Below are 18,279 nucleotides of genomic sequence, written 5' to 3'. Positions count from 1 at the left end.
AACAGAGTGCAGCCACTTCTGCACCCAGCCACTTGTGTCCATGTAGGACACACACACACACACACACACACACACAAACACACACACACGATGCCAAAGAGGAAGGGGAAAGGCCTTGTACCTTCCTTAACCTGGCACTTCTTTTAAGGAGGCCCCTTCCCAGTTTTGAGAGCCAAAGCGCTGCACCATCTTTGCGGTTCCATTTGAAAAACAGCAGAGGGATTATTCAGCACAAAGCTCCATCTCTATATATTTTAATTAAAAAATGCAAAGGGACCCTATGCAGTCTCAGTCAGTTCTCTTTTTTGTGGGGGGGGGGGAGAGAAAGAGTGAAAAGACAGAATGCAAAGACGACAGAGCCTTTCCCTGGGGCTGCAAAGGGCAGAGGAAGCTGCTGGGGGCACCTACCACAGGCAGCAGGGGCTCAACAAGTCCAGCTGCTCTTGCAACCACAGCAGCTTCCAGTGCAGGCACACATGCGCACGCACACACTCAGGCATTCTCCAGCACCGTCACACAGATACAAAACGTGGGGCAGCCCATCCAGCCACTCCCATTGTGGGAAAAGTTCTCCACTGTGGCTGTCTAAGCAGCGAGCCAAGCCATTGCAGCTGAAATAAGGCCTCTTGCTGATGAGCCTCTGGGCAGCACCACCTTGGCCTGGAGCGGCAGCTCAGCCAAGAATGTGCTCCAGAAGGCTGGGAGGAGGTGGAGGCTGTCAGTCCTGCAGCAGCCCCTGCTCCACGAAGCTCAGGAGCGGCTTCGGTCTTCATGGTTGCCCACAACCATTTTGCTGTAGAGCTTCTGCTGCTCTTCCTTGAAGGTGTCCTTCACCTTTTCCCTCTTCAGGCCTCCGTCCCTAGAAAAAGAGAGAGGGAGAGGGCAGACGGACAAGAAAAGAAAATTACTCCCCTGTTGGCTAAAAGCACCAGCGTGCAAGAGGGAACGTAAAGCCCTGGCAAGCAGGAAGGGAAAAACTGCACTTGCAAATTCTACTCACAGCCGCTGTGTGCAGATTTATCATGTGGCAGTGCTAAGGAGGGAGCCTCAGGCGCATGGGCTTACCCCACCACAGCCAGCGCCTTCAAGGCTGCTTGGCCAGCCCCACTCCCATAATCCATCCACTGTGGAAAAGGCTCAGCAGCGGCTGGCTGCAGAGACACTGCAGGCTACAGGCAGCTAGCTCTTTGGGTTGCTGGAGGCTCAAGCCACAGCTGAGGCCAGTGTCCATGGTTCTCCCCACCACACTGGTCTTTAAACAGAGAACATCCTACGCAGGCTGCTGCCAAACATGGAAACATTGCTGAAGTCTTTACTCTCCCTATTCTTTTCCAGCTTAAAATCAACCTCCCCACATCTTTTAAAGGTGAATGAGGCTTCTTCTACTGGCATGCAGCTGATTTTGAGCTCTTAAAAATGTAGTAGGAAGAACCATGGGATTCTGCATAATTATAGAATCATAGACTTGGAAGGGACCCAGAGGATCATCTACTCCAAACTCCTGCAATGCAGGAATCTTAACATGTAGACTGAGCCCAAGGAAGCCATAGATTTAGCCAGGATAGAGTCCCATCCACATCCCAACATGGCTGTGACACAGAAACTTAGGAAGCTGCCTTATACAAATGCAGACCATTGGCTGATCTAACCCAGGAATGTCTACCCTGACAGAGGCTCTCCAGGGTTTTCAGCAAGGGACATCTCCTGCCCTGCCCACACATGCCTTTGGGGACTGAACTAGGGACCTTCTGCAGGTAAGGAAGATGCTACTCTCACGGCCCTTCCCTGAGTGGGCAGAGCTCAGAGGTAGAGCCATCGCTTTCCAAGCAAAATGTGTCCAGAGCACTGGGCCAGGTGGACCAATGGCATGACTCCCAGCTTCTCCCCATCCTCCCGATCCATCAGCTTCAGGACTCACCACAGGAGATCCACAAGACCCCCTTGCCTAGCAATGGCAGACTTCACCCGATTGGCAAATTGCACAGCATCTTCATCAGGCTAAAAAAGAACAAAGGCTGGTTGGAATTTGCAGAAAGGAGCCTGGTGGGGATGGCTGCCATTTCTCTGATTTCAACCCTACTCCAAGTTCAGGTACCCACCTCTCTGGTCATTGGCGGCAGGTACCAGACACTGCAAACTATAGCCCAGCTGGTCATCATCCTGAGCAGATAAGTCACCATGCCGTATTTGCTGCTGTTAAAAAAGGCGTCTCCAAATTGGGGGTCATACTGAAGGACAAAAGGAGGGGAGGGAGGGGAAGATAGAGAACTCAACACCTCCTGAAAGCAAAAGAGGTTTATGCCACATTCAACACACGGCAAGAAATATGCCTGTAGGAACTGCCTTTCAATAAAGGATTTCCATTTATGATATTTGCACCCATAGAATCATAAAGTTGGAAGGGAACTCAAGAGGCATCTAGTCCAACACTCTGCAACTACAGAATCTCTGACAGGTGTCCATCGAATCTCCAATGAAGGATAGTCCACCACCTTCGGAGGAAGTCTGTTCCACTGTTGAACAGCTCTTATGGTCAGAAAGTTATTCCTGGTGTTTAGTCGGAATCTCCTTTCTTGTAATTTGAATCCACTGGTTTGGGTCCTACCCTCCAGAGCAGGAGAAAACAAGCTTGCTCCCTCTTCCACGTGATAGTCCTTACAATGTTTGAATATGGCTATCATCTCACCTTTCAGTCTTATTCAAGCTAAACATACCAAACTCCATCAACCCCTCTTCCTCATCAGGCTAGTTTCCAGACCCTTGATCACCCTGGTTGCCCTCCTCTGCACACCTTCCAGCTTGCCAACATCCTTCTTAAACAGCACTGTCCAGCTCTTCCTTCAAGGAGCTCAGATCAGTTTACATGAGATTATCCTGTTCCATCCTCACAACAACCCCATGAGATCAGTAAATTAGGCTGAGAGAGCAGCATGCCCAGTTTTCACTGTGGGGAAGACCAAGTGTGGGGAACCTGCAGATGTTGCTGAAGACCTAGAACTTCCTTCATTCCTGGCCACTGGCCATGTTTGCTGGGACTGACAAGAGCTTAAAGTTCAAGAAGGGCCATAGGTCCCCCACCCCAAGGTGTAGAGCAATGCAGCTGAAATTCCTCTGTCTGTGTGCCATCGTGCAGTGGCCTGCTTTACCCAACTCTCTACATGCTCATGCAAGTTTTGAATGTGCCCCAAACAAATTCCATCGATCTGAAATTTAGTCCAAATAGGCATAGGCTAGTGGGGAATTCTCCTATGAAAGTCCCAATGAATAAATGGGGATCACTCCCAATCATTCCAAGGTGGCTCATCTACAGAACTCCCCAGTGGAACGTGTCCAATGTGCCCAAGAGTAAATACTTTCAATGGCATAACAGGCTGAGAGGTTGTGGAAAGTTGCAAGGCCTGTGTTGCATAGTACAAGATTCTGGAACCTCTTGCCAGAAATTCCCAGGGCTTCTCAACTCTCCAGCATTCCTGGCTCCATACAGACCACAGTGGCATTATCCTCCAGTCCCCAAGGCCTACCTAGCAAGCTTCAGGGTGCTTTGCTCAATGGTAACAGCTCTCACCTTGATAGCAACCGGATAAACAGTGGCACCAATCTCAAAGCTCCCTTTCTTGAACATCATCACGGAAGTGTTGTTGATGCAAGTGCCTGTGAAGAGAAATGGCCATTTCTGTAGGAACAGGGATCACCAATGGTGGGACAGAGGACTTACCCATGGGGTTGGGGTAGGGTGGGGAAGCCTGTGTATTTGTGAGAATGCGGCATAAATCAAGGGCATAGCTTTCAATGAAGTCTGAGTGGCACATCAAATTTCAAACAGAACGTATTTTCAGTGGTGAACCATACCAAGCCAAGACGTTGTGGGCCATAGAGATGCAGGGATAGAGTGGCCTTCAGTCTCTACCCACCCAAGTGGCTGCTTTCTGTTAGGTACTTGGAATTCAGGACTGTGAGTCCCTCCAGCCTTTACTTGCCTCTACAGTTTATATGTTTAATAGGATGCTTTCATCCGTCCTGTGGCTGGGGCGCCATGACTATAGAGACCCCTGGGACTTAACCCTTCTTCCTTAATTCTTGCTTACCTTCAGGGAAAATAAGGATGGGCAATTTATTTTTATCATGAGCATGTTCGGACAGCCTGCAGGTAGAAAGGAGAGAGAGAGAGCATGTGTGTGTGTATCACTGAGAGGTACATGCCTGGCTGATCCAGAAGAAGATTCCAGCAGCCCCAGCAACCACCAAGCAAGCTCCTCAACTTCAAATCAGCCAGGTAGCCAAGTCTGTCACCAGTCAGAGCTGCAACTCCCCAGACCATACGCAGCACAACCCACAAGCCTTGCCTGCTGGGCATATGGAGCAGGGACAGATTGTGCACCCACCTTTTAGCCACCAGGTGGCGATCCTTCACCTCCGAGCGTTCAAACCAGACATGGGGACAAGCCTTGACCATGGCCCTCTGGATTACCCCCATGAGCCCCCCATGGACCTGGCCCACCTGAGGAACAGAAAAGAGGTCATAGGTCAGTCAGGGTGTGGGGGGAGACTTTGGTTCAGCAGCCTCCCATTAAGACAGCCATGCCAACATCAAGCAGCTCTACTTGCAGCGGAAGATACCTTTGTCTGTATAAAACTCTCCATCCCACAGGAATGCCAAGCGTTAAGGAAGGTGAGAATGTGGGACCTGACTGCTCCCCACCCATCATGGAATGTGGGAGACACCTGTCCTCCCTTTGTCCAAAAGCACAGGGTCCTCAGGGAGGGCTGCAGAGGAACACAGGCCTCTCTTGGCTAGGAAGCTCAGGAGTGTGCAAATAGCTGCAGCAGACCACCCAAGCACCCGACATTCTCCAGAGACCACCAAGGGCGCCAAAGGATTCCCCCATCTGCCTGCAGAGGAGCTCCCAAGGTTCAAGAAAAAGGCAGGAGCAGTGAGGATGCTCAAGGAGAGTTCAACCGGCCTCCACACTCCTATCTTAAGACTGTTCCTTTGGGTGGTGGGCACATCGTAGCAGCATGAACAGAACATGCTTCCTCCCCATGGCTGTTGGGAGGGGCACATTGACAGACTGGTTTAAAAACAACCCAGTGCCACCAATGCTGCCTGACAGAATTGGGCAATGGCCCTGATTTTTCAAAAACGAATCCAGTATTTTCAACAAAGGTTATGTTCAAGAACCTTCTGCTGCTACACAGTGATCCTTCCCCCCCCCCCCACACATGGTTCTCCATCCTCACCATAGCATAGTAACCATCACTGGCCAGAATTATGACATCAATCGGGGACGTGTGGTTAGCCACACAGATTCCTCCATTGCGGGGTCTGTTTTCCCTGAAGTTGGGAAAGAAAAAGAGATTAGCCAAAGAAAAAGAAAAGAAAAAGGCTGAAGCTCAAGCTCAGCCTGTCCTGGAAAAGCATTCAGCAGGGGGCCTCCTTCCATGTGTCCTTCTTCCCCCAATTTCTATCCTTAAGGAACAAGCAGCCTCAATGCCCTGCCACACAGATAATGGCACAGCTCACACACAGTAGATACAATCAGGTTTTTATGTGTTCTGAACTTAAAAAACAAACAAACCAACAATCCTGAAGTTCTGCGTCAAAGAAACCTCAGATCTATGACCCATATAAATTATATTAATTTGTGTCCCATGTTTGCACAATGTATTCTACATTGTGAATACATTGTGGCAAAAAAAATGAGAGGCACAAAAACAAGATGGGTGACACCTGGCTTGAGAGCAGTACATGTGAAAAGGATCTAGGAGTCTTGGTTGACCACAAACTTGACATGAGCCAACAGTGTGACGCGGCAGCTAAAAAAGCCAATGCAATTCTGGGCTGCATCAATAGGAGTATAGCATCTAGATCAAGGGAAGTAATAGTGCCACTGTATTCTGCTCTGGTCAGACCTCACCTGGAGTACTGTGTCCAGTTCTGGGCACCACAGTTCAAGAAGGACACGGACAAACTGGAACGTATCCAGAGGAGGGCAACCAAAATGGTCAAAGGCCTGGAAACGATGCCTTATGAGGAACGGCTAAGGGAGCTGGGCATGTTTAGCCTGGAGAAGAGCAGGTTAAGGGGTGATATGATAGCCATGTTCCAAAATATAAAAGGATGTCATATAGAGGAGGGAGAAAGGTTGTTTTCTGCTGCTCCAGAGAAGCGGACACGGAGCAATGGATCCAAACTACAAGAAAGAAGATTCCACCTAAACATTAGGAAGAACTTCCTGACAGTAAGAGGTGTTTGACAGTGGAATTTGCTGCCAAGGAGTGTGGTGGAGTCTCCTTCTTTGGAGGTCTTTAAGCAGAGGCTTGACAACCATATGTCAGGAGTGCTCTGATGGTGTTTCCTGCTTGGCAGGGGGTTGGACTCGATGGCCCTTGTGGTCTCTTCCAACTCGATGATTCTATGATTCTATGCTAAACATGTCATTCTTGGGGACAGTGGCAGATGACACTGATTATCCAGCTCAAATCTGGGTTTAAACCTGACTTTCAGAACTAAATAGGCCTTGGTTGCCCCTGTATCAGGGGAGTGCAGCTCTGTTACTATGACTCAATCTCTCGCTGGCTTTTGAGACCACTGACCATGGTATTCCCCTGAGACTGACTCTGTGCAATGGGCACAGGGGTTCTATTCCTCCCCATGAGAGGAGCACTTTAAGAGTGTTCATTCCCTGGCACCTGTGCTAGGGGATTCCACAGAGCACTATTTTGTAGCCAATGCTATGTGAAACCACTGGGAGCGGTCCTTAGGTGTTTTGGAGCACAGTGCCATTAGCACACGGAGGACATGCAGCCCTAGTTCTCCATAGCATCAGAATCAGGAGAAGCTGTGCAAGCTCTAGGCAAGCGTCTTTAAAAGCAGAGCAGGAGGAACCTGGGAAGTGTTGGGACAGCATCTTTGCTTATGAACACAGCTTATGAATGGTTGAACCATGTATCCAGTACTTAGCGCGGATACTGAGGCCGTGAGCCAGGACACAGAGAGTCATCAGGCACCATTACTTTTGACTTTCACATTTCTCTTGAAGACTTTCTAATGTCAACAGGCCTATGCAGTTGCTTAAAATGTCCCTTGAACAGCCAGTGATTTTAATAATAGCTTTGTTTTGCTTCTGCGTGTTTCAGTGTTGCTGTACAGATGTTTTGCTGATGCTTTATTTAAGAAGACATAAGGAGGAGCTGTAAAGGCACTGATCGTACCCTCTGACTATTGGGATTCTTGTTCAACCACCTTCCTGGCTTCTCACATTATCAGGCATTCTTTTTGCAGCCATAAGATCTAAAAACTTGTTCTCTCCTCTTTCTGTTTTTTTAAAATGAAAGCCACAGAAATGCAGCCAACACACAGGCCCCAGTCAACATTCCCCCTTTTCTGGGCATGTGTACTACAACTCCCCCCCCATCCCCTCCATACCGGTGGTGGTAGGTGATGATAGCTGTGAGAGCTCGCACACAGATCCGGTAGCACATCAGATGAACGTGCCTGCTCAGGAACTCTTTGCACCTAAAGGGCAAACACCTGATTAAAGTGAAAGTTGTTGTTGTGGCTATTCATTCATTCTCCACCCTTTTCCCTAATAGGTACTCAGAGTAGCTTGCAGATAAAATAGGAACAGCTAGAAAAAAGAAAATAACAACTACTGTATAAACCGTAAAAGAATGCTTAATATTAAATATTAAAACTATGTGCATATGTTTATTTTAAAAATCTATTAAAAACACACTATCACAACGGCTATAGCAGTGTTTCCCAACCGGTGTTCCGCGGCACACTACTGTGCCGTGAGACATTGGCTGGTGTGCCGTGGGAGGGAGGCGGGCGAGTCGGGCGGTGAGAGGCGGCGGCGACGAGGATCCGCGTCGAGCCGGGGGCGGCTCCGTGGTGGTGGTGCCGAGCGGCGGGGCAGCGCGTGCAAAAGGGAGGAGCGCGAGACAGCGGAGGAGGAGGAGGCCGGCATGTCCGGGCAGCAGCAGCAACAACAGCAGCAGCAACTCCCGGCGACGGCTCCTCAAGCCCCGCCGCCGCCCCCTCCTCCGCCCGCTATCGCCGCCACCACCACAACAGCCGCCGCCGCCTCAGTTGCCGCCGTCCCTCAGTCCCTCGCTCTGCTGCCTCCTCCCACCCCCAAAGCTTGGAGGTTCCCCGGCAAGGGGGAGGGAAAAAACTTTCACTTTCGTGCGTCCCTCCCGGCGTGACGCTGCGCGCTGACGTCACAGGGCGGGGCTTTAATGGTGGTGTGCCGCGAGATTTTTTTCAGTAAACAGGTGTGCCGTTGCCCAAAAAAGTTTGGGAAACACTGGGCTATAGCATAGAGTAACCATCTATGTCTAGGTGCCCCTGCTTTCCTCAAAATAGCACTTACAAACCTAAAGAAAAGAGGAAGACACACATCTCCAAATGGCCACATACCAGGCAACCTTTAGCGCCTCCCTCTGGAAGCAGCTGGCTTTCAAAATCACCAACCAGATAGGACTACATGAAGGAACAGGTGGCAGCATGGCTTAAAAAGAGAAAACCGCAGCCATCCTTTTCTTCTGATGATCCCCTGATGAGGAACGACTCCAAATCCAGACAGAAGGATCCTGCCATTTTCCTGGACTGGTGGCTTTGGTCAATGGACCCACTTTTAAGAAAGGGCTGGAGCCTGCCGTGTGAAGCCTGTGCAACAGCAGCCCTGTGGTGGGGGTGCTTCCTCACAAGTTGCTTTTTGCACAAGTTGCACACATGCAAAAAGAGGGAGATCTCAGGGAAGCCCCCTTTGGACTGGTGTGACTCAAGAGGGTTGGGGTGAAAGGCAGAAAGGCTAGCCTTCTGGATATACTGATAAGCTCTGACCTTTTAGTGAGAATGGCATCATCTTAACAGAGTTCTATTTCTCCTTTGCTCTGCCTTTTTTTTAAGATTCTTGCTCAGTTATTCAAATTTTCTTGAGATGCTGTGGGCAATTCCCCCTTCCCACCACCCAAATAGAGAAGAATACAAAAAAGTCTCGCCCACGTTTAATTGCCCGAGGGCAAAATGGTGATATGAAGGTTGAATCAGCAGAGCCTGACCAGAGAGACAAGAGCAGAAACAGGGAGTCCACATTTAAATCCATCAGTTTTCCTCTGATGTTTGCTCCTTAATCCCAGTACCCGAAGCAAGTTAAGAGTATTTCAGCACCTGTTGCCAGGTGGTGATCTTTGTAGGGGTCCACTATTGAGAACTCACCTTCCGTTGGGCAAATAACCCACCATGGTTGTGCCAGTCACCAAGAGGCTAATGCCAGTGAAAGCCAGAGCTACCCTGCAGGGGGCGGGGAGAGAGAGAGAGATGAGAACCCTGAGGAGGCAGGACCACCAACTGCACTGGTACCCCAGCCACTAACATAGTTCCACCATGGGGCAGGAACAACATGAAACACCCCCCCCAAGCTTTCATTCTGGAGCAAGTGGGGAGGTTCTTCCAGATGTTGCTCGGCTACACTCCCATCATCCCTAAGAACTACCCCTGCTGGCAGGAGCAGATGGGCATTGATGTCCAACACTGGCTGGAGGGCCACAGGTTCCCCATCCCTGGACCATAGGGAGCCCCGGTTGCGGTGGGGCCATCACCCAGCTCAGTCTTTCCCAGGCCCTACCTGAGTGGCAGGAGGAAGCAGTAGCGGATCAGGACGCCCAGGCCCCAGAGGACTGTGAGGCGCAGGCTGATGTAGTGGAAATTGTAGTTGGTCCTGCTCAGCAAGTTCCAAGACTGCAGCTCTTCGGCCGAGAAGCGCTTGGTCACCTCATCATCCATGATGGTCTCGATGCCCTTGCGGCAGAAGTAGAAGATGTCAGAGAGTTCAAACTCGGGGGCATCCAGGGCCTTGTTGCTACCACTCCGCCGGATCTCTTTGATCTCCTCCTCCAAGGAAGTGGGCTCCTTTGCAATGATCCCTGCAGCAGACACACAGTGAGGGGAACGAAACCCGCCACGCACCCCCTCCTCCCCCAGAGAGACGGCAGCAAGGCCTCTTACCATTCACATAGGGCTTATAAAGCGGGTGCTTCTTCTCTTTGGCCCCACGCTCAATCCTCAGCGTTGCCCACTGCAAGACAACAGAGTGGAAAAAGGAGAATCCTACCAATCACACGCAACTGACCTGGAACTCACTCCTGTGAAATGTGGCAAGAGACACTCGCACAGATGGCTTTCAAAACAGCTGGACAAGTTCAGGGAAGAGGATGGGTGGACCAACCACCAGAGTGAACACAGAGGAGGCTGGTCCATTAGGGTGAATGGGGAACTGTCCCACCAACTTCAGTCTGCTTTTAGCCACCCCTGGACCAGCCTGCCTACAAACCAAGTCAGCTTCCTCTTCCTCCATCACCACTGCCTCCATGTTGCCCTTGTGGAACTCGGCAAAGGAGAAGGATGGGGACAAAAGTAGACTGACTTGGCTCTGGCTCCCCCCTACTAGCTGCCTTCCTGCCTTCTGCCCTACAAATGGGCAACAGTCACATCTCCATTTAGTAGTTCACCTCTGAATACCAGATCTTGGAGATAAACAGGGGTGGCCACTGGCTTCATCACTCGCTTGTCAGCTTTCTGGATGCTTGGTTGTCTGTTGTTGGATGAGGAACAGGACAATGGGCCCTTCGTCTGCTCCAGGAAGCTCTCTCTTAGGTGTGCAGGAAAGCAACCCCCAGCAGCCTAAGCTGGTAAGACTGCAAGTGGCTGGGATAGAACCTCGGAAAGCCACTATGAATCAGGGTGGGCACCACCAGGCTAGGAGGAGCAGCGACTTAGAGGAGAATGAACAGGACACAAGGCTGCTTTGCCTAGTGGGGTTTGTTGAGCTCCCTGCTCCGACAAGGGCAGACCTGGCCCCTCATAATAAACAAAGGCCTGTCTCACAGGCAAACAGGATGCTTTCACTGGTTGCTGGTTTAATCTGGTTGTGGATGGCTAGGTTGCAGTGCCTGGTTTGTATTGCCTGTTTTACTGATGGCAATTGAAATGCTAGTGTTGCTTACTGATGCTTGTCATCTTTCTTTCTTTTTGGTAGCCTGCTTCAGATGCTGTCCTCTCAGAAAAATACAGCCCATGAAACACTTAAAATAAATAAATATATCCGAATCAAATTCTGGGAAGGATGGGACTGGAAAAACAATCTGTGGACCTGGATCATAACAATAGCAGCCTGTGGAGGCTTCCAGCCCACAAAGCGGGAGGCCTGAAAAATAGGAAAGGGCTGGTCCAGTCAAAGCTTTTCCAAAGCACCGTATTGGCCCGAAAATAAGCCGCACCTAAATATAAGCCGCAGCTTTTAAATTGGAGCGGGGGGGGGGATACCTGAATATAAGTGGTTCCCTTCCTTGCTGCTCCTGGCTGCATACTGGGTGTGTGTGTGTGTGTGTGTGTGTGTGTGTGCTCGTGTGTGTTGCATTGTCAGCAGCCTTTCCCCTTCCTCGCTCGTTCCCTTCCCGGACTCCCACGCTCCTGGCTGCATACCGTAAGGTCGTGAATATAAGCCGCACTTTAACTTTTCACGGTTAGAATTTGGGGGGAAGTGCAGCTTTATTCAGGTCAGTATGGTACTTGTTGAAATAAAAAAGCAAATCCTTGGAAGTTCAGGAAAGGGAAAACCATACCTGCACACACATCCTTTCTCCAGCTGACTTCCAAGTTACATGAGGAACAGCAAGAAGCCAGCTTAACCCAGTCAGGGCCAGAGCTCTGCTTGTTGCCTAATGCCCTTGCCAGATTTTGCCTACTTGACCTCTGGAACTGACATGAAGCAGACAGCTGGTTGCGGCAGAAGATGCACGTCAACGTGGCTCATGCAGGGACACCACATCCTCTTTGGCAGATTGATGCAAAACGGGAAGTGCCGCCCTGCCCTGCCCCTGCTCCTGCCCACTCACCACCCCCTGCCCATACCTGCAAACGCAGCCACATGCGCTGCTGGGCCCCGCCAATTTCAAACAAGATTGGGCTGGTTTTTGGTGAGATCTTGTTCAAAATGGCTGCAGTCTTGCCTGAAATTGGCGTTGTTGGTGGCAGTGCTTCATCATCACTGACGGAGGCAGTGGGGCACCCCCGGGAGTGCCGCCTGGGGGGCTTCTGCCACCTGAGGCAGTGGCCTCACCCTGCCCAATTGCTGGGCCAGTTCTGGGTTCACGCAACCTAGCCAGGCAAAGTTCTCCCTGCCCTGCCACCTCCAGTGCTCCTAATTTTCTGCCCCAACCAGCCACAGAACAAGAAACAACCCTGGGCAGCTTTTCAAGTGATTGCCTGAAGCCAGCCTCATTTCCCCCTTATGCCCAGGTCAGCCTCTCCCCTCCAAGGCACCATATACCCACAACTGGACTCCTGGTTGCCTTCTGTTCCTCCTCCCTGCTGCACTGGTACACAGCTAAGGACTAAAATATTCAGGGCACTAAACTTGCACCACAGGCCCACACTCCTCCTCGATCAACAGGCTTTTTCTCCACCAAAGTCCAGTGGAGGAAGCACACAACCATCTCTCAGGCTGAGAACACTGCAGCATTTCTTGGTATGGTTCTGAAATGAGGATTCTAAAACTGGTTAAGATATGCTTCTCAGAGTTCAGAAGAGCCTGGTAGATGAAGGGAACGCAGTGGATGCAGCCTACCTTGATTTCAGCAAGGCATTCAACAAGGTGCCCCATGATATTCTTGTAAAGAAGCTGGTAAAATGCGGTCTTGACTATGCTACCACTCAGTGGATTTGTAACTGGCTGACTGACCAAACCCAAAGGGTGCTCATCAATGGTTCCTCTTCATCCTGGAGAAGAGTGACTAGTGGGGTGCCACAGGGTTCTGTCTTGGGCCCGGTCTTATTCAACATCTTTATCAACGACTTGGATGATGGACTCAAGGGCATCCTGATCAAATTTGCAGATGACACCAAACTGGGAGGGGTGGCTAACACCCCAGAGGACAGGATCACACTTCAAAACGACCTTGACAGATTAGAGAACTGGGCCAAAACAAACAAGATGAATTTTAACAGGGAGAAATGTAAAGTATTGCACTTGGGCAAAAAAAATGAGAGGCACCAATACAAGATGGGTGACACCTGGCTTGAGAGCAGTACATGTGAAAAGGATCTAGGAGTCTTGGTTGACCACAAACTTGACATGAGCCAACAGTGTGACGCGGCAGCTAAAAAAGCCAATGCAATTCTGGGCTGCATCAATAGGAGTATAGCATCTAGATCAAGGGAAGTAATAGTGCCACTGTATTCTGCTCTGGTCAGACCTCACCTGGAGTACTGTGTCCAGTTCTGGGCACCACAGTTCAAGAAGGACACGGACAAACTGGAACGTATCCAGAGGAGGGCAACCAAAATGGTCAAAGGCCTGGAAACGATGCCTTATGAGGAACGGCTAAGGGAGCTGGGCATGTTTAGCCTGGAGAAGAGGAGGTTAAGGGGTGATATGATAGCCATGTTCAAATATATAAAAGGATGTCACATAGAGGAGGGAGAAAGGTTGTTTTCTGCTGCTCCAGAGAAGCGGACATGGAGCAATGGATCCAAACTACAAGAAAGAAGATTCCACCTAAACATTAGGAAGAACTTCCTGACAGTAAGAGGTGTTTGACAGTGGAATTTGCTGCCAAGGAGTGTGGTGGAGTCTCCTGCTTTGGAGGTCTTTAAGCAGAGGCTTGACAACCATATGTCAGGAGTGCTCTGATGGTGTTTCCTGCTTGGCAGGGGGTTGGACTCGATGGCCCTTGTGGTCTCTTCCAACTCTATGATTCTATGAGTCTGCCCAAAGCTTCCTCACTGAAATGAAGAGAAAGCTACAAAAGTGACCCTCATGCACTGAGCCCACAATTAAGCAATTCAGAACAGGGTATGCAATTGGACATGCCACTCTCTTTGAACCCCTCACTTCTAAACATGTTTAAAAAGACATTTAAGAGCATCTGTTGTGTGCGCCTGTTACCAACTCGGGTGAAATTGAGCTCAAATGATGATGATGTGGTCTACTGCAGAACACTTTGATTTGAAATTGCTTTAGAAATAGTAAATGTAATGCTGAAACCAGCTGACAGAAGGGCTGGAGAGAGACAAGAAGAGAAGGAGAGAGGAGGGTGTGCTGGAACCCTCAGCATGTTTCCTAGATGGAGCTAAGGATACCCTGTGCCAGCCCAGCACTTAAGAGCCTGGCAGAATTAATGATCAGAAAGAGAACTGGAGCACAAAGGCCCACGGTGTGCATTTAGGTTCCAGGAGATGTGGACCTCAGGGAAACAAAAAAATTTATGCAGAGCAGAGGCACTTTCATTGACTGCTCTTCTCTCAATTGCTAAACTCAACATGCTATATGATTTGCTTACGCGAGCACAGTTGCTCACACAGCTGCCCATCACGAGCAGACTGGGGCGGGGGGGGGGTTCTGCCTCCCAAACCAATCACAGCCCATATAGAAAGTGATCTGGACGGTGTCAGAGGGGAGCTTGTGCCCACTCCTCCTTAGGGAGACCCTTTTGTGCAAGGTGGTCCACAAAGCCCACTCTTAAAACTCTAGAAAAACTGACGGCCGTGCTAACGGACTCTTTGACCCTGCCCTCTGATCTGGAAACTCTCTCCCCTTGCCGATGCATGGGGAAACTTTGTAGTTACTTATTTAGTAGCACTTTGCACCTGCTCAGGGTCATCTTCGTTGACTCCAACGTCATACGTTCCAGGGCTAAGTCTTGGCATTGACAACAGCTGCTAGAGCCAGCCCTAGAGCAAATAAAGCCTTGCCTGAACATTGATTGCAAAGCCCGCTGCTGTCAAAAAGCTCTGAGTCACCCTGACTGCTGACACATCCCATCCAGTGGAGGGTATTAATTCTTGCTGCCTTCCACTCACAGCAACATCAGGAATTTTGACTCACCTGGAATATCTGCAGCAGGGTTCTCATGTAAAGGCGGCGGATGCCAAAGGAAACTCCAAAAATGGCTGGCACAATGATGAAAACCAAGAGCAGAGTGAAGAGTACGGTCAGGGAAATGCCCAGCAGGTTAACCACCAAGCTATCAAAGGGCAGTAGTAGAAACATGGCGAGCAGCAGGCAAGGCGAGTGTCCTGTGGGATCCTGAGGCAGGCAGAGAGAGGATGCCTGGGCAGTCAGCCAGTTCTTGTGTCAACCAGTGGCAACTTTGTGTGTGCAGAAGGTCCCTGGCATTTCACAGGTGCCATTTCAAAGTTCACACCCTTCCTCCAACAGTTGTGGGGTGGTGAGGAACCCCCATGATCCAGTCCGGAAACAGGCAACAGAGCAAAGAGAAATGGCAAAGGCTTAAGAGTACGAAGGTCACACCAGGAGTGCCACAGCGAAGTGCACCAAGAGCAAGGAGAGATGTGCTCGGGAGCAGCTCCCAGGAAGCTGCGAGGATGAAGCCCCTCTGAGCTGTCAAGGGCTTGAAACGTCTCTTTGCCAGGCTGAGGTGAGCTCCTTTTCTTGCCCAGCATTAGGAGGAAAGCCTGGTGGGCTACAGAGCTAGAGCTCTTGCCACTGAGACACAAGGGCCAGCTCCGAATCTCTCATGGAGTCTGCAGCAAGTGTCATTCCAAGGGCGCCTGGGATCAAGTCACAGCTGGCAAGTGCTTCCTCTGCTTTGGAAGATGCTCTGTGAGACTGCAGCATTCACAGGTCTCAAACACTAGGGGAGGAAAGAGAAAGGGTCAGGCACACCATGTCACTGAAATATCAGAAGAGGAGAGGGGAACGTAAGATAAGGGGAACAGAGTTACCAGTTCCAGGACAGAAGCGAAGGGGAAGGATCAACTCATCCTGCCAGTCAGATCTGTGTATTGTTGACAAAGTCCACTAAAGTTACTACAGTGGTACCTCTGGTTGCAAATAGGATCCATTCCAGAGGCCTGTTCGCAACATGAAAAGAGTGCAACCCGCAGCGGCGCGTCTGCACACGTGCGGGTTGTGATCCGCTGCTTCTGCACATGTGTGTGACGTCATTTTGCGCTTCTGCGCATGTGCGAGCGGCGAAACCCAGAAGTAACCTTTCTAGTACTTCCGGGTCGCTGCGGGATGTAACCTGAAAGAACATAACATGAAGTGGACATAACATGAGTTATGACTGTAGTCCACAAACACTGCTCCCAGCTTGTCTGATTTGTGGTCATAAGAGGAAATGAATAAGACCTAACTATTGGACAACTTCCCTGCCTAGTTGGCTACAGGTGATTCTGACTGGCGGGGGTAACCAAGCAAGAAGCGATTTACAAGCCTAGCACATTAACATGCAACTATTTTCAAAATGAAAGCAGTAACCTGTGAAGAGGGACAGAATGTGTTCTGAAATGGAACATGTTCTACTTCTTTATTTTCCCATGGGTGTGTGTGTGTGAGTGAGTGAGAGAATATTTCCTTTTTCTAAAATTGAACTGTTTCACAAAATAAGTAAGTAACTTAATGAATGGAGACAACGTTTATTTAAAAAAGACTGCTGTAGCACACAGGATGCATCTGACAAAATGGGTGTGAGTCCATGAAAGCTTATCCCATAATACAACTGTTAGCTTTTAAGGCACCACAAGATTCTTTCCTGAAAATACTTACTTATTTATTTATTTATTTATTTATTTATTTGTACATTAATGACACACACAGAGATGTTCTAAATACAGGAGTCCAAAGTGTCTAAAATTGTAAAACATATCTATAAAAGCAATTAAACAATACTATATCATTTGTAACACTAGAGAGGTCAGCCATCAGCCTTTCCCAAAGAGCCAGGTTTTAATTAGCTGGCAAAATGAAAATAATAATAATAATAATAATAATAATAATAATAATAATAATAATAATTTATACCCCGCCCTCCCCAGCCAAGACCGGGCTCAGGGTGGCTAACAACAAATAATAAAAACAAGTTGATTAAAATACAATTTAAAAGATTAAGATACAACATTAAAACAATTAGGGAGCAATCTCTTCATAGGAGGAGAAAGGAAAAAGAAAGAGGGGGAGGGAATCAAACTGATTCTGAGCCAAAGGCCAAGTGGAACAACTCTGTCTTACAGGCCCTGCAAAAAGAGATCAGATCCCACAGGGCCCTGGTCTCAAGAGACAGAGCATTCCATCGCAGGAGCCAGTGTTGAAAAGGCCCTGGCTCTGGTTGAAGCTAATCTAACTTCCTTAGGGCCCGGGACCTCTAGGGTGTTGCTATATATGGACCTTAAGGTCCTCCGTGGGGCATACCAGGAGAGGCGGTCCCGTAGGTACGAGGGTTCTAGGCTGTGAAGGGCTTTAAAGGTCAAAACCAGCACCTTAAATCTGACCCTGTACTCCACCGGGAGCCAGTGCAGCTGGAAAAGCACTGGGTGAATATGCTCCCATGGCAGAGACCCCGTGAGGAGCCTCGCTGCAGCATTCTGCACCCGCTGGAGTTTCAGGGACAGCTTCAAGGGCAGCCCCGCGTAGAGCGAATTACAGTAGTCAAGCCTGGAGGTGACCATCGCATGGATCACTGTGGCCAGGTCAGGGTGGGAAAGGTAAGGGACCAACTGCTTGATGCAGCGAATGTCGCCTTGGCTGCTGTTGTAATGTGCGTCTCCATGGAAAGGGAGGCGTCAGGGGTTACACCCAACCTCTTAACAGAAGGCAATGGCACTAATTGGGCCCCCGCAAGAGAATGGAGTTGGTCCCTCATCCCCATACCATCCCGACCCAGCCAGAGGACCTCTGTCTTTGAAGGATTTAGTTTCAATCGGCTCCCACGAAACCATCCAGCCACAGCTTCCAAACATCTGGTCAGTGTGTCAGGGATCGAGTCGATATGGCCATCCATCAGCAGATAGAGCTGAGTGTCATCAGCATTTTGGTGACAACCCAGCCCAAAGCTCCGGATAATCTGGGCAAGGGGGCGCATAAAGATGTTAAAAAGCACTGGGGAGAGGATTGAGCCCTGTGGCATTCCACACACCAAGGGGTGGCGCGACATCTCCCTCCTTCCCATATAGCATGGGAAGCCCCATGGACTTCCTTGGAAAGGGCTTTCCAAAGCATTGGTACCATAACGCAAAAGGATCTGCTTCCCAAACTCACCCCCTGCCTGTACTTCAGTGGTGGCAGATGAGCAGGACTTCAGGAGCTGATCCTTGTCAGGGCAGATGAGCCAATGTCCCTTAAGGTACCTGAGTCCTCAGTCATTTAAGTGGAGTCTTAGCACTTGAACTGGGCCAACAATGTCACAAATTGATCATTTTCAAAGCTGTAATCAAGATTTTTCAGGTTACTGTCCTTCGGGTTAGGATGCAAT

The 18,279-nt window shown here is 49.6% G+C and overlaps 1 protein-coding gene across 4 annotated transcripts in view; it reads right to left on the bottom strand.

The window, feature by feature from the left end:
• Window positions 1-238: 238 nt before the first annotated feature.
• The window catches only part of GPAT4 (glycerol-3-phosphate acyltransferase 4), a 31,322-nt gene continuing 13,281 nt past the window's right edge, over window positions 239-18,279 (bottom strand). For all 4 annotated transcript variants that reach the window (XM_083514313.1, XM_083514316.1, XM_083514314.1 and 1 more), the window contains exons 2-13: window positions 14,892-15,660; window positions 10,013-10,082; window positions 9,633-9,930; window positions 9,224-9,298; window positions 7,427-7,516; window positions 5,239-5,332; window positions 4,383-4,498; window positions 4,086-4,141; window positions 3,566-3,651; window positions 2,100-2,228; window positions 1,919-1,998; window positions 239-859 (exon numbers count right to left, since the gene is read on the bottom strand). In XM_083514313.1, coding sequence (XP_083370439.1) covers window positions 751-859; window positions 1,919-1,998; window positions 2,100-2,228; window positions 3,566-3,651; window positions 4,086-4,141; window positions 4,383-4,498; window positions 5,239-5,332; window positions 7,427-7,516; window positions 9,224-9,298; window positions 9,633-9,930; window positions 10,013-10,082; window positions 14,892-15,056 — 1,368 coding nt within the window. In that variant the 5' untranslated portion in view covers window positions 15,057-15,660 and the 3' untranslated portion in view covers window positions 239-750. The remainder of the gene's footprint in view (window positions 860-1,918; window positions 1,999-2,099; window positions 2,229-3,565; window positions 3,652-4,085; window positions 4,142-4,382; window positions 4,499-5,238; window positions 5,333-7,426; window positions 7,517-9,223; window positions 9,299-9,632; window positions 9,931-10,012; window positions 10,083-14,891; window positions 15,661-18,279) is intronic.

Source organism: Podarcis liolepis (assembly GCF_965112155.1).
Source record: "Podarcis liolepis genome assembly, chromosome: 7".
NCBI classification, from domain to species: domain Eukaryota; kingdom Metazoa; phylum Chordata; class Lepidosauria; order Squamata; family Lacertidae; genus Podarcis; species Podarcis liolepis.
Note: the sequence above shows the minus strand (reverse complement) of the source record. Positions and strands in the feature narration are given on the sequence as shown.